The 20130-nt window shown below is 37.9% G+C and overlaps 1 protein-coding gene across 2 annotated transcripts in view; it reads left to right on the top strand.

Moving 5' to 3' along the window:
- Positions 1-15456, top strand: part of rnf38 (ring finger protein 38) — a 34522-nt gene extending 19066 nt beyond the window's left edge. Inside the window, exons 4-13 of one of the 2 annotated variants that reach the window (XM_084106813.1) lie at positions 6177-6370; positions 7094-7349; positions 8864-9043; positions 9215-9382; positions 10064-10228; positions 11393-11496; positions 11599-11686; positions 11782-11903; positions 12105-12204; positions 13073-15456. In XM_084106813.1, the coding sequence (XP_083962939.1) occupies positions 6177-6370; positions 7094-7349; positions 8864-9043; positions 9215-9382; positions 10064-10228; positions 11393-11496; positions 11599-11686; positions 11782-11903; positions 12105-12204; positions 13073-13135 (1440 nt within the window). In that variant the 3' untranslated portion in view covers positions 13136-15456. Of the gene's footprint in view, positions 1-6176; positions 6371-7093; positions 7350-8863; positions 9044-9214; positions 9383-10063; positions 10229-11392; positions 11500-11592; positions 11687-11781; positions 11904-12104; positions 12205-13072 lie in introns of both variants that reach the window. The other variant, XM_084106812.1, reaches the window with a different exon arrangement.
- Positions 15457-20130: the final 4674 nt, after the last annotated feature.

The raw sequence follows: 20130 nt of genomic DNA, 5'->3' as shown, positions 1-20130 counted from the left end.
AGTATATCCAACAAATTATTTTATCAAACCTAATAACCAAAATTTGAATGGTTCTAACGGTATTTACCATAAGGGAAATGCTGGTACAGGACAGGTACAGGAGTCCGAAAGCAAATCTTTAAGCAATGGAATTTGTATTGTAGCAGTTTTATGACTAAAAACATTGCATTCAGATTGATTTAGTGTAGTGGTTAAAGAGAAGTTTCGCACAAGACCAATCCCTGAATAACCACCATTGTGCCTTTCTGCTAGGCATTTAACCCCAGATTTCTAAGTGTACTGTTAGTCACTTGGGTAAAATCTCTAGGGACACATCAGTACCTTAAGACTGAGAAGTACCAACTTGTGAAGGGACCCTTCACGTGAATTTTATGCATGAATTTAATGCATAATTCACTCGATTTGCACTAGTTGCATTAATTGATGCCATAGTTAATTCAAGAGAGAGAGCTCCCTATGCTCTGCAACACACAGTGTGTGTTAGCTTGCTTTGTTCGTCATGATGATTTGTTCACATCAGTCCACAAAAAATGTATCCCACATCACTTGGATTCTGTCCTCCAGAAGATTTCTGTGGAATTCTGGATGTAAATGTACAGCCCCTACAATGATAAAGGCCTGGCTAATGAATATTATTTCAATCACACTTCTTAGTAACCTTCCTTAAGTATCCTGTCACAGACCATAATATTCCTGAGCCAAACCTTCTCCAGTTCAAATTTTTTTAAATAAATTGAGTTGAGTTGAGATTTATTTTGTTTAATATTTTTAGTAGTAGACTAGTTGTAATAATAAAAAATCATCATAATAAATTATATAATTTTTACTAAAATAAAAATACTTGGTCACAAAATGTTGGGCCAAATTTGATCGCTACAAAGTAGCACACACATCTGAAAGCTGAAAAATGCTGCCTTCGAAGGATGCTTTCCAAGTAAGCTTTACTTCCTGTCTCCTGATTACTATTATTTATTTATTTTTGAAGGCAGCATATATGTATTATTCGCTGCCTTTGATATCCAATTCTGTGCAAGTTTTTGATGTTATTTCTAGCATGAAATTAATAGTAATTAAATATTTGCTTGTTTATCACCAAAGCTCGCTCTTTAAGGTAGATCATTAAACCGTTACTCTGCCATAGAAGCATGTCTGAAATCATTTTTGTTAGGTACCTTTATGTAAATGCAAACGCTGCCTGCTAAGTCACTGCCTGATAAGGCAACAAGCCAGCTGCCTAAGCTTTCGGACGCAGCCCTGGAGTTTTTCAGCTTGGTGTTTCAAACCAGAAGTCAGATCCTCCAAATCGTTCAGTGCTAGTATTGTGCAATCATATGTTCATTTTTAGTGGCGTAGTTGAGTTAGCTGGCTTGAATTAAGCAGTTTTTACATAAATTGTCCTCAGACATAGAATTGTTCAACTGAATTGGTATCAGAACCAGAATCTGTAAATCCCTTATGATTCCCAGCCCTATATCCACAGCAGTGCTGACTGTCCTCAGATCGCAGGGATATATCGGCTGGTTGTTCAGCACTTTGCCAAGCTCCTTCACAATAGCAGCGGTTATTCCCTGTAGATAGTGCAGCCCCCCAGGCAGAGAGGGCTTGGTATTTGTTGAGCATGTGATGGCGGGTCCTGGAGCTGTAGTTTTTAAGCAGGATGTTGAGCTCTCTCATAATCGTGTGGCACTAAGGACTATTTTATGCTCCGCTACAATGAATAAGGTCAAAATGTGAGACCACAGAGTATGTTAGAAGTTTTTGCTAATCTTCTCCTAACATAAGTCCACACGCATGTTCAGATTTTGTTCTCAAAACCCCTCACCCACCCGCCTCCCCCAAACACAGATGTACGACCCCATTAATGTTTCATACTAATGGACCTGTCTGACTGGGTTTAGACAGATATGTGCGTCTGTGTGTGTTTGTGTCGCGCATCTTGGTTGCTGTTTGGCTTTGCCCTGAAGTGCTCGTGTGATCCTGTGACTTTACCTGCATTTGTGCTTTTTTGTTTTTCAGTGAACGCCTTGTAATTTGCATATGTATTTAGGTGTGTTTACTTGGCTGTAAGTTGAGGACAAATTTGACAAAACCAGCCTTTAGGGACATTTAACTTAGATAGATAGATAGATAGATAGATAGATAGATAGATAGATAGATAGATAGATAGATAGATAGATAGATAGATAGATAGATAGATAGATAGATTATAATGTAATATTAAATATCATGTACAATAAATATTATATTATATTAGGGTTAGTCTACAGTAGTTATAAATGACTATTTCTAATTATAAGTTTATATTATATAATACGATATAATAATATGATATAATAAACATTTAATACTAAATATAATAATGATAATGTTTGGGATAGTCTATAGTAATTACAAATGTGTTGCAATTATAATGTAATATTAATTAAATATCATAATATATAATAGTTATGTTAAGGTAAATAATAATAATACTAATAATAACGTTTATTATTATTATTATTATTATTATTATTATTTAAACGGTACAACTGTAGATATTTCTCATTTACATATCAATTTAATTTATGTATTTTATGTTCCCTGTTCCATATGTTAAAATGTTCCCAGGTTTTTGTATTATTATACAATTAATAATATATAACATCTTTATATACATTTAATATTTGACATTTAAATGACTGGTTTAGGATATTTTGAGTATGTCCATCCGCTGTATGTGTGTGGATATTTACTGTTTTCGGACGGTTGTGTTTAAATGTCCTGAGGCTGTGTTCCAGGCGCTGTTCATAGTTCATCATTTTCAGTCGTACACTTTCCCCCTCTGAGCCCCACCCTGCAGCACCCTGAGGCATCACTCCTGTCCTCCTCCCACCCATCCATCCATCCATCCATCCATCCATCCATCCCTCCTCCCATCCATCCATCCCTCCTCCCCTTCCCTCCTCCCATGACTCTGAAGAAACCGTAGGACTGAGGGAAGACTAGTCAGAGCTCACTCTCTGAACTCTTTCCTTTGTCTGAACTCAAAAAGTGTGAAATAAACTGAATGTATGAACTATGAAAAATAGTAACATGGTATAATATTGTTTTGTCAGAAGAACCATTTTACATGTCCAAAATCCTCAAGTCCAAGAATCTCACTTTCATAAAATCAATGGCCAGCTGTGTAATTGTTTGCGAATGTTTCTTAGTCTTTTCAAGTGTAGTCAGACCACAGTGGAAAGATCTAGAACGTTCATTATAAAGTTGTCAAACAGGCCGACAGTGTGACCATATGGCCGTCAGAACAGGAGAGGCATTTCAACATGCTTGTAGTTTTAATATCCAATTTTAGAACAAGGCTGTTAAAACTTCCATAGCTGCGCTGAAAATGACATCTTCATCTTTCCAAGACCCTGTTCTAGTAAATCACTGTGTCCGTATATAAAATGAATTTCCCATGAAGAATTCAGAACAGTGGGATTGTTGTCTCCTTTTTTGATTTAAGTGATTTGATCGTCCTGAGTGTAATACCTACCGAATCTAGTAATGTGGTGTGAATATATACGTTTTTATGTTTGTTTTTCATTATTCAGTGGTTATACATTTTTAGTAGATAACAAAGTTAAAGTATAATTTGTGAGGTTAAATATCAACTCCATTAAAACACCCAGACTCTCGTTTATCAGTTCAAGTTCTATTTGACTTCTAATTTATTCATAAATCAAACTCTTTGATTATTTCTTCTTATAAAACCTTGATTTATTGACTAGCGGTCCAAGGTTTGTGGTCTAAGATTTTAGAGGCTGCATTTATTTGATCAAAAATACAGTAAGAACAGAAATATTGATGTTTGTTTGTTGTTTGAATATTTCTAATTTGATATATTTTAATAAGTAATTTATTCCAGCTGAATTTTCAGCAGTATTACTCCAGTCTTCAGTGTCACATGATTCTTCAGAAATCATTCTAATATGATGATTTGTTGCTCAAGAAACATTTCTTATTATCAATGTTGAAACAGTTGTTCTGCTTATTTAGGTGGAAACTGATCCTTATTTTATATATATATATATATATATATATACTTCTTTTGAAATATATATATATATATATATATATATATATATATATATATATATATATATATATATATATATATATATATATATATATATATATATATATATATATATATATATATATATTTCAAAAGAAGTATTTATTTGAAATATATTTTTTGTAACAAATATATTTGCTGTCATCAATGATTAATTGAATGCATCTTTGCTGAATAAGTGTTACATGAACATGCATGAAATATCACCATCTTTATTTTATTTTACTTTCTTGTAATAGATGAGATGGTTGTAGATGGTAATGGATGAGATGGAAAAACAAAGTTGCAGAAGACCAAAAAAATGATCATTTTAAACGTGTATAATAATGTTTGTGTGTGAGCGTGTGTACACTGCATACTGTAGGTTGATGTCATTGTTCTGAATGGGATTTGGCAGCTGACTCACGTTGCTTTGCAAGGTCTCATCTCTCACACAGAGAGATGTAAAGAAGTGTCTGCTGGAAGTCTAAGCAGATCGAAGTGACATTTTTACCACATGGAAAATGAGATGAGGGGGAATATATGGTGTATCTGTTTCAAGAGACATTCAAATAAACCTGACTCAAATCCATATGCAGATAAGTCTAGCCTGCTCCCCAGCTGTTTCCTGTTACTGATTTCTCACACGCGCACACACACACACACACACACACACACACAAAAAAAGCCTTTCCTGGTGTCAACGGCTGCTCTCTGTATCTCCACACTTGGCTTAACCCTGTTTTGTGAGCTCACCTTACCACCCACAATGTCTCTCTCTCTGTCTCTGTCTCTGTCTCTGTCTCTCTCTCTCTCTCTCTCTCTCTCTCTCTCTCTCTCTCTACTGTCCATTTGTTTGCGTCTACCATGTGGTTCTCACTGAAGTTGCACTTGTGATATTTTAAGATGTTCCTCTAGTTTGCATCTTAAAAGCCTTACAGAGACGTGTGTGGGTTTGTGTTTGAAAAGTTTGTCTGAGTAACTTGTTAGTCACCCGAAAGTGCTTTAAGAAAGTCAGTCGTCCCTTTTCTGATCTTGCCCCTTGTTACCTATGACTCTTCCAAACTGAGTAGGCCCAGGTTTTGACAAGCTCATAAGGCCATAAAGTGCGTGTGTTTAGTCATGAGTGAGCACGTGTGTGTTGACTTCCAGTAAAAGGTGAGTGTTAGATGAAGCTGCATGTTACACATACTGACTCATGTGTCGCTGCATGTTTCTCCATGTCTTAGAGGAGATGGCTGACTTGAGATGAATGAGTTTGTGTAACACCGGCTGAGCAAGTGTGCGTGTTGAGCAACAAGCCATGGGTTTCCTCAGACTTTCGGGAAGTGACCTCATACTGCCTTAGGCAACAAAGGCAGTGATATAATTGACAGGAAATGCCACTAATGCCGTCAGGCACAAAAGCTGTTTGTGCTCTCATTGGGCAATACCAATTAGCGTATGTACAAAAAAGATACATATTTGTTCACAATCATGGATTATAATATTGTGGGGAATTCCTGTGGTACAGAACTACTCCTTTTTGTGCTGTGTTTTTATTAATTTATTTGTCCAGTGGTGAGCAATATTTATTATAACTGATCATTAGGAATGGAATGTTAATTGTTGTTGTTGTTTTTGTTTTTACACTCAACTAGCATATGTACAAGGTAAAAACAAAAAATCTATCTTTTTTTGCATTAAATATTCACAAAAAAAGCTTCTCATGTAGTGGGAGAGGAATTATATTTATAACCTGTGACTGATTGACTTCTGTGAAACACGAAAGGAAATATTTAGCAGAATGTTTAAGCTGTTTTGAATCCGATAAAGGCTGTCAAGCTCAAAAAACCTCATGTTTAAAGTCTTCTGATGTCAGATGATAGGTTTATGTGAAGAACAGTCTGAAATTCACTGATAAACCATTTTAGCTTAGCTTTCAGAGCTCATTTGCGCTTCCACATTCAAACTTAGCTTGACATTTTAAACACGTTTTTGGGTGAACTGTTCCTTTTAAGTGCATCAAAAAACTGTTGTACCAAGAGTAATGGTGCAGTTTGATTGGTTTGTAATTGTAGATGAGTTAATGAGCGATTTACTGTGTTTTGTCCCTCAGACGGAGGATTCTCCTAGTCCGAAGAGACAGCGTCTTTCCCAGCAGTCTGTGTTGGAGTTTACCTCGGCCCCTCCTTCCACACCCTCACCACCAATCAGACCATGGGAGCTTCCGCCCAGTCGCAGGCCACACCCCTATCCCCACCCACACTACCACCCCGAGCGCTGCCACACACCTGCACGGCACAGACGCAGGTATGCTGTGTGTTAGTTGACTGCTAGTACTAATTGCTGTCATGATTAGCTGTCAGCTCATGCTGTGCTGTGACATTGGTCTAGTTTGTCTGTATAATGCATTGTTTCAAAGCAGTTTCAAAATGGATTACTGTATTTTGAATTATATCAATTACTGTGCTGGAAAATTACTAATTTTAGGGGGAAAGCCCATAATTCTTGTCTTTTCTTTAGTTATTTAGTCCCTCAGTGAGCATTATAAATACTAGAGCTGGTTATTAGAACGGAATGATATAATAATAATTTATTTATTTAGTGAATGTTAAAGATGGCTATTTTTGTACAAATAGTTTTTATTAAATGCATAAATAAACATTAAATACAGCCAATGAATATATTATGTGATATTAAATACTATATCATTATCCACTGGCTGTATTGAATGTTTATTTATGTTTAATAAAAACTATCTATTCAAACATAACCTTCTTTAACATTCACTAAATGTAAAAAACAAAAAAACAAAAACTATAATTATGATATATGTGATATGATGTATGAATGTTAATGAATGGTAATAATGTTTTAAAACACAATTTTTATATAAATAAACATTTAGTGCAGCCAGTGGATATATTATTATATAGACATTTTTTTATTTTTTTATTATTATTTACAAAATTGTAGGCCTTTTTTAAGCATTCAGTGCAGACATTATAAATAAACGTGACTCTTTCTGTGCAGTCCTCCAGTGCGGCGTCAGCGTGGCCGACGAGAGCGTCTGTCACGGCACCATCCCCCTCATGGTTCCCCGGGTGGGGGGCAAGATGAAAACTACCGCCACCCTCCTCACCCACATTCTCTTCATCCCTACGGCCAGCCACCATCCCACCCTCCACCCGGCCTTGATGAGCCCCGGGCCTTTCACCCACCCACGCTCTCGCCACGGTTATTGCACCCGCCACAGCAGGGCGCCATGGTGATGGACCTCCATGAGCAGGTTAGAGGGTTGGGGCGGGAGCTCAGTGTTTCAGTGAGATCATAACGGGGCTTATTGAGCAGCAATATTAAGCAGACTATGATGTCCTATATCCAGTGTTGGGGAAAGTTACTTTGAAAAGTAATGTATTACAATATTGCGTTACTCCCTTAAAAAGTAACTAATTGTGCTACTTAGTTACTTTTTTAGGAAAGTTTTGCGTTACGTTACTTTTTTTTTCGGTTGGGCTTGTGTTTTTTTTATTATAACAAGTTATATTTTAGGGCAAATGTAAAGACCCTTTCACACCAATATTGAAATAATAAGCCTCAGGCTGAAGGAAATGCAAATTCACACGTGTACAGTAGAGGGCGCAGCTCAAGCAAACCTTTCAGCTGTGCTGCCATTCTGGATAATGGAAGAATAGGATGCAGGAGAAAAAAAGTTGAACACTTACTTAAAGTTACACCTACAAAAAAAAATCTAGTCATTTTTGGTTTAAAATGAATCATCCAAGGTCAGTAGCAAGTACACTGGTCAATAAAGTGAGATTAAATGTGTTAAAAATAATGTATGTTTTATTTAACATATTTAGTTATTGGAGGTTTGCATAGGATTCTGATCCTGCATTTCACTGATTTCATTCATTTTGAGGAATATTGAATCTTTTTTGTGTGCAAGTGAGATGAGTAAATGCACGCTCAAATTTAGTCTAGAACTACAATAACCATCATGTTTACACACAACGCCTCTGCATTTCGGTTTGTCTCAACATGGGGACAAGACAGCTGTCAGTCAATAAATGGGAAAACTTGTGTTACTTATTTCAAAATAACTCTGATATTTTGTTGTAAATTTTAAACGTAATGTTACTTTACTAGTTACTTGAAAAAGTAATCTGATTACGTAACTCAAGTTACTTGTAATGAGTTACCCCCAACACTGCCTATATCATAACTTTTTTGTGTGTGTGAGACGCGTACCCCCACATCTCTAGTGGAAATGTGTGTTGTTGTTTTTTCAAATCTCACGTCTGTCGCCACTTGTCTCAGTTTCCAGGTCCAATCGATGTCAGATGTCAAAAGCAAACAACAAACAACAAACGGTGCTAATAAACACTCCCGCTATGCTGTAGTACTACCGAAAAATTATGATCATAACCTTTGTGCATACCGAAATCTCAGATGGCCAGACAGTGATTCATCTTCTATGAATCGTTAAAATATTGGCGGCTGGGTCACAGTGAGCCCAGAGATTGTAGTGTACACTGAGTTTTTTTAAAAGTTTAGCTTAAATGTATGATATGAATAAAGAGTGCTCATAAACAGCTGTTAAGATTCTCAATTGAAACGAGTAGTGGCTTGGACCCGAATTAACAAGCAGGTACTGATATAATTTAGCATTATCATTATTGAAGTGGACACATTTATGATGGTTGATTTAGAATTCAAACTTATTTGGGACGTTTAACAAAAGTAATGACTCTTTGTGTGTGTATATATATTTATTTTTATTGTTTTTGCATGCGTTTTTAGCTCCCTCAGGGTACGGTGCCGGTATCATATACAGTTTCTCCAGTGCCGCCCCATGGTCTACCCGCTCCCCTCTGCACAGGACAGCATCTCCCAGCATGCTCTTCCCAGCAGCAGGTGCCTGCCTGTTCTGTGGTCTTCAGCGGACAGCAACACTATCCAATCTGTAGCGTACCACCTCCAGTAAGTACAGATCAGGGTGTGTAAAGACACAGCATACATTTTTTGAGCTCATTGATTTGTATGGATATGCTGCCTCCCAGTGGTAGGAAGTTGTTACATTCCTATTTTAATCTCTGAGGGCGCAATCTCCATTTGGAATGGTCTGAAATAATTTGTTTGTTTGACCTGCAGATGTTGCCGGCGTGTTCGGTGCAGCATTTGCCAGTGCCGTACGCATTTCCTCCTCTTCTCTCCAGCGATCCACCCTTCCTGCTTCATCCTCCGCATCTGTCACATCATCCGGGCCACCTCACCACTCCTGGACAGTTCTTACCCTTCCAGACACAACAGTCTCGATCTGTGAGTAGACAATCGCAATGCCCACACAATGTTTATATTTATATTTTTATCGATTTAAGCTACCATTCAGAATTGTGGGATTTGTGCATCTTTTTTTATTTTTTTAAAAAAAAATTCTCATGCTCACCAAGGCTACATTTATTTGATCAATTGCAGTGATATTGTGAAATATATTATTACAACCTTGAATAGCTGCTTATCTATTTTAGTATATTTTAAAATGTAATTTATTCTTGTGATGACAAAGCTGAATTTTCAGCATTAGTACTCCAGTCTTCAGTGTCCTTCAGAAATCATTCTAATATGTTAGAATGATTTGGTGCTCAAGAAACTTTTTTTTTTATTATAAATGTTGAAAACAGTTGTGCTGCCTACATATTTTGTGGAAACGTGATCTTTTTTTTCAGGATTCTTTGCTCAATATAAGTAAGTTCAAAAGAACAGCATTTATTTAAAAAATAACATTTTTGTAACGTTATAAATATTTTTTTTCTTTTTAATGCATCCTTGCTGAATAAAAGTATAAATTTCTTTAAAAAAATTTTTTTTTACTATAGTTCTACTAAATAAATAAAAAATACATTTAAAAGTATTTCAATATTAGTAGTAATGTTTACAGTACACATGTTGACAATCAGAAAATGAATAAATCCTGGTTTGTTTGTTTGTTTTTGTGAATAGCCGCTGCAAAGGATAGAGAATGAGGTGGAGTTGTTGGGGGATCATCACCTGTCGGTAGCTGGAGGGTTTAACTATCCTCACTCTGGCCATCCTAGTCCTCTGCCACCTTCCACCCCACTACAGTTCCTCTCCCATGAACCCCTGCACCAGGAGCTCTTTGGTGTGGTGAGTGATCTTCAAGCTTTATCACCTCAGATCAAAAGCTGCTTTAACACTGTCGGGCCAGTGCGAACCAGGGCTAACAAAAACGTGCCTTGCTGGGCCAATAGTCTCGGGGCGTGAGTCTAAAATCAAGCTACATATCCACTGTCGGGCCGCAGCACTACCCTAAAACTCACCCTTAACACTCCATAGAATGTCGTCGCACAACCCCACCATTTCACCTGTTGACTGAAAACCAAGCATGACAGAAGCAAATGTTTGGTTTTTACTTAAAGACTTAAGACTCCAGCATCAACCAGTGCTTATGATAAAAATGTTACAGGGACAGTAATTCTGTCAGGAAGTGCACATTAATCACGTTCCTACTTATGCAGTCGTGCCTGCTTCCATTTGTGTGATCAAATGAATGCATAAAACAACTCTAAGGCTTTTTAAGTCCAAAAGCTAAAACATTTAAAATAAATATTGATAAAATATCATGTTTACGTCACATTTCTTTAGAAAAAAATTAGAATTTTTATTAATTTTCCACTAAATGATGCAATCCAAGGAGATTTTGAGCAATCTCTCCCATCTCACAATACGGTTATCCTATCAGCCAACAGAGGGAGCTCACGAAAACAAAGTTATGAGTTAACCTGAGCATATTTAATCTATAACATTTGCATAAGTACGGTATCAACAAATGCACACGGAAGAGACTGATAAATACAAGATTATAATCATATATGCTTTGTCTAATTTCTTCAAGCAGTCTGTGGTATTAACAGTGGCCACCATAAGTAGCCTTTAGCTCCACATATAAATATATTTCTGCCTATATTTAAAACTTCTGCAATCTGAAGTTTTTTTTCCCCACAAATAGCTGGTAGCCTGAAATGAAAGCATGGGAAATGAGCAGCAGTGTTGACCCTCTCCTAAATCATATAAACTCCGCCTTTGTTCATAACCACTCCTCAACCCCCAGTTGGCCCGCTTTGGACCAAGGTATTCGGCAGGCCAAAAAACCCTGGCCGTTGGCCCAGAGGAAGCCCCGATATTGACAGTGGTAATGCGACTGGACCTGGCACTCACTATAGCGCGCACTGTCGCTTGGTTTTGGCCCGACAGTGGAAACGCGGCTAATGCAAACTAAACAATCTAAAAACGGTTTTGTGTTCTTTCCAGCCGTATCCCCACTTCATGCCTCGGCGAATCACAGGCAGACGCTACCGCTCTCAGCAGGCCGTACCTCCACCTCCGTACCACCCGAGTCTGCTGCCCTACTTCCTGTGAGTTACACACATCAGACACACATCAGAGTGTTGTTTCAGAGAAACAATGAGCTGTAGAAAATGTCACTGTTTTTCTCTTTGGTTTTTTTGGTGGTTCAGATCTGTTCTTCCAGTCCAGCCAACAGCAGTGGGTCCCGCCATTAGCTTAGAGCTGGATGTAGATGATGGAGAGGTTGAGAATTATGAGGTGCGTGTCTTATCATCTCAGGAAACACTTTAGGAATTTGTTTTAAGAATACTTTATTCTATTTTACACATGTATTTGTTCTTGTGTTTGACTAGGCTCTGTTAAACCTTGCCGAGCGTCTTGGAGAAGCGAAGCCTAGAGGCTTGACGAAAGCCGATATCGAACAGCTGCCTTCCTACAGATTCAACCCCAGCAACCATCAGTCTGAGCAGACTTTGTGAGTACAATACACAAACTTTAAAACTTACAGACTGTGATTTAACTACTTTGTGACCTACATGGAATATTTGTACTAAAAGAAAAAAATGCCTATAATAGACACTTTTTCTTTGATTTTTAAAAAAAAAAATACATGAACAAAATCGTGATGTTGGAAAAAGTTAATTAATAACATTATGTCCTCCCTCTTTGCCTACAGGTGTGTAGTGTGCATGTGTGATTTCGAGTCTCGTCAGCTGTTGAGAGTACTGCCCTGTAATCACGAATTCCATGCCAAGTGTGTTGATAAATGGCTCAAGGTAAGCAAGCATGCTAATTAATTAACTTTATTTAGTCATATAATAATAATAATAATAATAATAATAATGGTGCTATTGGTATTATATCCTTAAATTATATAAAGGATTTCAGTGGATCTCAACCTTTTTAACTCAAATGCCTGCATTGTCCAGCACAATATTTAAAGGCTCCCCGATGTAGACTATTTCCAGTATTTCTTCTGCTATTATGACAAAGCGGAAACAGTATTGATATATTAAATGAATCTAATCATTATGCATTTTGTGATTTTTAGAACTTTCAAGAACTTTCATTTAAAAGCACATTAGTTATTGAAGATAAATATTTTTTTTATTTTATTATTATGAAATTTTTTACTTTTTTTTTTTTAGCATTGCAATTTAGATCACAGTTAGATTATTTTAATATATTAATAAGAATTGAAATCCTTTTTAGTCGTCTCTAAGCCTCTTGGGAAGTTTTTCTGAGGCCCCCTGTTTAAGAAAACACTGTCTTAAGGTGTGGTCACATTTATTGTTGTTCAGCTAATTTTTGCGGGCAAAATCCAGTCATTTCAATTGGAATCCACAAAATCGTGAATTTCATGTGAGGACATAAGGTTTCACAACCGATTCAGGTTGGTCACACCAAATTTGCTGTGTTGACCCCAACAGAAAGCTGCTTGGTTTGAAAGCGACTTCTGTATGAGCTGTGCTTCATACATCACGACGACACTATTGACAATGGACCTTTATTTTTCCCATGGGATTTTGCTAGTGTGACCGCACCCTCGGGCAGAGATAGACTTGCCTAACTATAGCTTTTCCCCAGTTGTGATCTATACGTTTCTTAGACCAATTTGACAATCCATCCTCCTCTGTCTTCTAGGCTAACAGAACCTGTCCTATTTGCCGAGCAGATGCCTCTGAAGTCCAGCGGGATTCCGAGTGACGCTGCTCACTGAAAACACACACACGCACACACACACATACACACCACTAAACACTTTTGTCATTCTCCTACCGTTACATTCAATTAACTTCCAAATGCTAAATTACTCCTCACACACAAATGACTGCTGCAAACAATTTGTGAGAACTTTGAATCAAAAACATTGTTTGATATTCATCTATGAATGTCCAACTAACTGAGACAGACACACACACACACACACACACACACACACACACGTCCCTTTGGTTGTTTGATCACTAATTCTTTTGAGTGGAAGTCCAAAGATTATGGTTCATATTATCATTCTGGTTATGTTCTGGTTCTGATATTGTTTTTTGTTTTTTTTGTTTTTTTAATATATAAATATATATAGTTTAGTTCTCCCCTTTGGGGGTGGGTGTTGGTATGTTGCAGTCTTGTGTGAATGAGTGTGTATGTGCACTAACATTCCCGGCTATGTGAGCACACCGTGGTGTGGTGGTCTTTACGAAGGTTAATGTTGTGAGCATGGGCTTTTATATTTTACCAACAAATATAGCTATATATAAATATGTATGTATCAATATAGAGGGACAAATTACAAAATTCATAATTGTTTTTTAATAGGAAAAAAAAATTGTCTTCAAAAAATGGAACAAAAGATTGCATAAGATTCAAATTATATCTATACATAAAGAGGGGCTTTTGGGTGGGTCTTGCTCAATTATGATTTAGCAGTCTTTATAGAATTGGAAAACTGTGAGGTGTGTGTGCTTTTGTGTGAAAGAGTGTGTGTGTGTATTAGAGAATCAGTTGTTTGTTATTTATCCCATATGTGTGGTACAGAACACTGGCTTGTCACTCTCACTTTTATTCTCGTCTGGGATTGGCTGAGGATGTGCACTGACATGACGTGATTGGTTTGGAGGGGCAGTGGAATATTCTCAAAGTTTTTAGATGTATCCTGCTGCAATTTTTTTTCTTCCTTTTTTTTTTTGCCACCTTTCACATTTTTCAATATTATTGCAATTTACAAAACATAACCATTTGCAAACACATACATTTTAAATATGTATTCCTAATCCATATCCAGTCCTGCAGATTGATTGTGTAGACAAATCACCACTTTTCTCATTTAGCACTTAAATAGTGTAATTTATTATTGTTTGGTGGCTGCGCAGACACCGATTAAATCCTGATATCTGCCTTATGTCTAGCATCTCTTAAAACAGTGATTCACCATCTTTTTAAGCCCAAGCTGAAGTTTATTTTTTTTGCCTAGGAAATTAGTTGTATGCCAGTTAACCCTGTAGCAATGTTGCCCACAGTACTCATGAGTTTACCAAAATTAGCTCTAATTTTGAATTTAGGTCATTTGGTTTCGTATGCCTTTCATTTAGTAATCAGGGACTCAAGGGTATGTGTATACATGCCTTTTCGAAGAGGACTGAGGTTATATCGTAACATTTGGGCTTCTTTAAAAAAAAGAAAATGCACAGATTCTGCAGGACAAAGGGGAGGGCAACACACACACACACAGACCCCTTGCGAATTGTGGCGTTTTAAGTACCTTCCCTTCATTCCCAAAAGGCTCTCCTTGGTCTTCGTAAATGGTTTAATTCTTTTGTCTTTTCATTTGTCGTTTCGCTCTCTCACTGCCCTCTCTATACAGTTAGCTGTTCTAAAACAGCCTTCCAGTGCACCCACTCATACAGCCTCCATAAGGCTGTTATAGCCATTCATAGCCACGTGCGTTACTTTATAATGAATGCCTGAGATGCGTCATGACCTAGAGGGGTGTTTGAATGTGTATGATTGTTTCATGTCATGCATTGTTATCATTATGAATGGATATAACTGCCTCTGTCGTGCATTATGTAGGCTCTATGACTGGTGTAGAAAGTGTCATATGAATTCTGTAATGTAGTCTCAGAGCCTGCAGTGTCTTAATGAGAGATGCCTTTAAAACATTCTCCAGTGTTGTCCGCTTTAGTGTCATAAGTCGAAATCATGGCGACCAGAAAATTCTGAATCCTTTATTCTTTTCAAACAACAAATGTGCATTACCTTAACTATTGTCATTCTGTGTTCTAGGAGTTTTATTTCTCCCCTGCTTGGTACAATAGCAGTTACCTCAGTTTTACTATTTATGGTTTTTTTCCCCTTATTCTTTTGCAAAACCAATAAGAGAGCTTATGAATTCTCTTGCGTTTGTTTATTGGTTATTTTAATTCTTACCATTAAAAATACAATTGTATCATTTAACATGTTGTAGTTTCATATGTATAATATCTGTAACCAAAATCATTTGAAGGCTTGATATAAAAATTTTTAACAAACATTTGTACATTTTTTATGAGATATTACTAGTAATGCTTTACACAGTAGTGCAATTTTTCTTTTTTCTCCGTCTCTGACCCCTATTCCCAGTCTTTTGGATTTCGAAGGGTGGCTCAGTAATAAATGTATACTTTTCTCTTCCTTGAACTTTTCTGTTTTTCCATTCTTATCTCATCTCTTTATCTATGTTGTCTTCATTTTCATGGTTAAAATCTTATGGGTTAAATTAATATTTCACCCCCAAAATGAAAATTTACTCTCACCCTCTTATTTTTCCACATCCTGTATGAATATATTGTGGAACACAAAATAAACATTTATAGCAGCATGTCCAAGCTGCTGTTTTCCATACAATTAAAATGAGGATTAAAAGACTTGGAATATGGTGCAGGACTTTTCTCAGTTGCCACTGGTATCATGTTTGATTGGACGACAAAAGCTGAAACTGCTTTATACAGATATTTTAATCCTGCATAAATTTATGCAGAAGCAAAGGTTGCAAAATGTTTGTTGATTCTCATTAAAGGTGGCTTTGCAGCATTTAATTTACACCAAACCAAAGTATCTCTGGTTGTGTCTGCAACGTTGCTATTGAAACATCAAGGGAAGTCTCAACAGTTGGTCAAACCTTGAAATGTCAGGGTTTAGAGAGCAATCCAGTCCTCTGCATCTCTCTACATGTATTAGCCATTAGCTAGCTATATATATATATATATATATATATATATATATATATATATATATAAGTATGTTTTCTGAATTATATATGTAACAACTTAATTTGGTCACATTTTTACTACTTGTAACAAACTGAATATGCTCTAAATTGTAAAACGTTTTCTAAACTCATTGATATGATGCTTATTTGAGCTCTATGCTTGAAAAAGTGCATCTTAGACCCTGAACAAAGTTGCACAACAATTTGAGATTTGCAACAATTGATTCTTTCTCTGTGGTAGCAACCTGATGCCAAAGCAAAGCCCCCAAGCCAACAGCTGTTTATAGTTGCCTACCGCTTTTGTCGTCTTCGCAGTGAGTCCAGGGCATGTCTCTGTATGTAGGTGTTGCCCTTGTTCTCTGATGAAGGAAGGAAGGGATGTTTACGGTCACACTCAATATACTGCACTATTGCGCTAAACTTTGAATATTGACTCATGCTGTGACGTTCGTCAGAGTAACCTAATGTCATGAGATTTAATACAATGATTACTTTTGTGGAAGAAATTTAGCTGGATTTCCTAAAGTTTGAAAGGTCAATGGTGTCAGGGTTTTGTTTGAGGCACTAGCAGGCAACCTTTGGCTTTAAAACATATGAAATAAAGTGGAAAATAGAATGACTACTATTAGGGATGGGAACCGAGAACCGGTTCTTCTTCAGAACCGGTGCCCAGTGAATCGATTCCTTGGAACCGTTAGTATGCCTGCTTAACGATTCCGCTTATCGGTTCCGCTCGTTCAAATGTGACACGACGTCACACACGTGCTGCGTTGTTTTGGTTCAGAACGTAGCAAACACTATGAGCAAACATGGCATCGAGGCAGAAGCGCTCTGACCGCGTCCTAACTACATGCGACGCGACTGCGCGACACGCGATAAAAAGTATAATTTTCCATGTTAATCAAAGTTTAACCAGCCGCGACACGCGACGATTCTATTTGAAACGAATCCTATTTTACTGCGACGTCGCGCTGGAACAACAATCTCAAAGTGTGGCTATGATAATATCAGGTACTATTTTTGTGCTTTATTTAATGTTAAAAGCGTGTATAATGTGACTGAATATCATTTAGTGCTCCCAGCTTTGTAGCTGTAAAAACAACAATGGATAATTCACATCAGATCTTGAAATTAAACAAATGGAAACAAAAACGTTCAAAATGTGAAGAAAACCTGTGTATTATTTGACAAAGATTGTTTTAGTAACTCAATAGCCTAATCCAAATGAGCACTGTTAATATTCCAAAAGACACAAGCTCTTCCTAAACTGTTTTCAGTCTGTGTTTTTAGTTTTTATGGCACATAAATGGCAGTTTTATTTATTTTTTTGTCCGGACCAATGAATGTGAAAATTGTCAATTTCCTAATCCTAAGGCACTCTTCTTGATAATCTTTCAAGGCACACAGGTTGAGAAACACTGCCCTAGGCTATAGGTCCCTGGACTTTACTTTGAGAAGTAGCTCACCTACTTTTAGGTTTGTTCTGAGGTTGCTACACATAATTTGTGTATACTCTGTGCTGTGTCTTCTGATCAGATATTAAAGCGAGTTAATACAAACAAATTTGTACTTATTCCCTCACCCAATAAGAATCGATAAGAGAATCGATAAGGAATCGGATCGATAAGCAATATCGATAATGGAATCGGAATCGTTAAATTCTTATCAATTCCCATCCCTAACTACTATGGTCCGAATGCATACAATGTCCTACCTACGTCAACATAATGATTTCCATACACGCACCCTGCTTGCCCAGACATCATGTCATCAGCGCGTTCGGTAGGGTTATGCATATCAGCCTATGAAAAAATATATATATCAGGCTATGCAGTTGTGGACAATCACCGAGTGCAACACTGCAGCCACCTTTTAAGTTCTTGAACCAGCTGTTCATCCTCAGACACTTAGGCTGATTTATACTTCTGCGTCGGACCTACGCCGGAGCCTCTACGCTGTAGGCAACGCGTTGGTTTTCATTTATACTTAAGGCCTCATTATACTTCTGCGTCGGACCTACGCTGGAGCCTATACGCCGTAGGCAACGTGTTGGTTTTAATTTATACTTCTGCGTCGTTGTCCGCGTTGACGCGCACCTAGGGAGCATGTGAAACCCAGAGGGAGGGGTTCTGGTAGACCAATCACAGCGTTTGCGTCCGCGTAGAATTGACGCGTTGTTACATTTTTGGAGAGGTGCACGTCAGGGTACGCCGTAGGGTACGCGCGCTACACACAGCCTACGACGTAGCTACGGCGGCAGTTCGACGCAGAAGTATAAATAGGCCTTTATGCGTCGTTGTCCACATTGACGCGCAAATTGCAATTACACTTGCAGAGGGAGGGAGCGGTCCTAGCAGACCAATCACAGCGCTTGCGTCCGCGTAGAGTTGACGCGTTGTTACATTTTTGCAGAGGGAGCATGTGAAACCCGAGGGAGCGGTCCTAGCAGACCATTCACAGCGCTTGCGTCCGCGTAGAGTTGACGCGTTGTTACATTTTTGGAGAGAGGTGCACGTCAGGGTACGCCGAAGGGTACGCGCGCTACACACAGCCTACGACGTAGCTACGGCGTGAGTTCGACGCAGAAGTATAAATTGGGCTTACGCGTTTCTCTGGCAATTCTATCAATGCGGAAATGAATCTGCAGCAGTCAAGTGGTTCAACTAGAGCACAGTAAGTTGTTTACGTTCAATTGAGCGTCAGCGTCAGTTCTGGCAGGCCAGGTAGTCAAGACGCTGCTAATGCTGTTTGCTAACAACACTGTCCCGTCAGCTGATCTGCTCCAGCTGAGCTGCATTAGCTCGTTAACTCCCCTCGCTGCTCAATGGCCAAAGCTCAAACAAGGTGCCCTATTTAAAGCACATTCAGTTTGCTCATACATGCTTGCTGCTCGCTTCTGCTGCCCGCCACCTCCCCAGCTCCTCCTTATGCATAACGTGGCATTTGCTTTGTCATGTTGCCTGATCTGTTCACAGGGGGGATATTTTAGCTCTCACAGTCCTAAACTGTGTGAACGTTCCCTAATGCTGCTGCTGCTGCTGCTGCTGTCCTCTGACTCTCTGCTATTTCATGGTGCTCATGAAAGGTCAGAGGACTCCCTGAACAGAGCCATACCGCCAAATTTCAATTCAGGAACATCAACTTGTTTGCAATCTATTCAATAAAAATTCTTTTATTTTTATTGTCTGTGTTCTTGACTTAATGGACCTGACAGAACTATTATTATGATGTAATGTGCTTTAAGACATGAGGTAATTTACCGCTGTCTCTTGAGCTTTGCAGAGGCTGCGTCCGCGTTCATGTGTTTTGAATGAAGCTTGGCTTTGTGGAGCGCTCTGAAGGGAGGGTGGGATCTTATGCTTTAAAGCTAGCTTGCTATTGCTAGCCTGTCCGAAATTGCCTACCCTACCTTTAGGTTATGAACTTATTTCTGAATGTTCTCTGAACGTTCAAAATATTCAGTTTTTATGTTTTAAAACTCTTCTTTCTTTTTTTTTTTGGTTATGTGAACATTAGAGGAAACATTAAGGGAAAGTTCAACTTTATCCTTTTTATAACATTGGTGTATGGTATATCATAACAATGGGTATATCATTAGGCAATACAATATTCATGACATAGTAAATGGGTACAGTAGATTGTCCTCTCCAGCAGGGGGCGTATGGCAACTAAGGGGACTCAGATTAGGCAGCCAAAGCTGGAGTGTAATGACACCTATTGGTCATGCAATATAAGAACATCATATTTTCTGTCCTGGTACTGGGGACAAACAGCACTGCACATTTTGTACGCCTCTCCTATCTGACACACTCGGTTCAGTAGAGAGCCATTATCTGAATCAGGTGTGTTTTTAAATAAGGGGAAATATGCAGTGCTGCTGTGGGACCACAAGACAACTGAAAAGCACTTTTCTATTAATAGCCTACCTGAAGAAAGCTATCCGTCAGCAGTCCTA

This window comes from Abramis brama (assembly GCF_963993115.1).
Source record: "Abramis brama genome assembly, chromosome: 2".
Taxonomy (NCBI): Eukaryota; Metazoa; Chordata; class Actinopteri; order Cypriniformes; family Leuciscidae; genus Abramis; species Abramis brama.
This window is presented reverse-complemented; position numbering and strand designations above follow the sequence as displayed.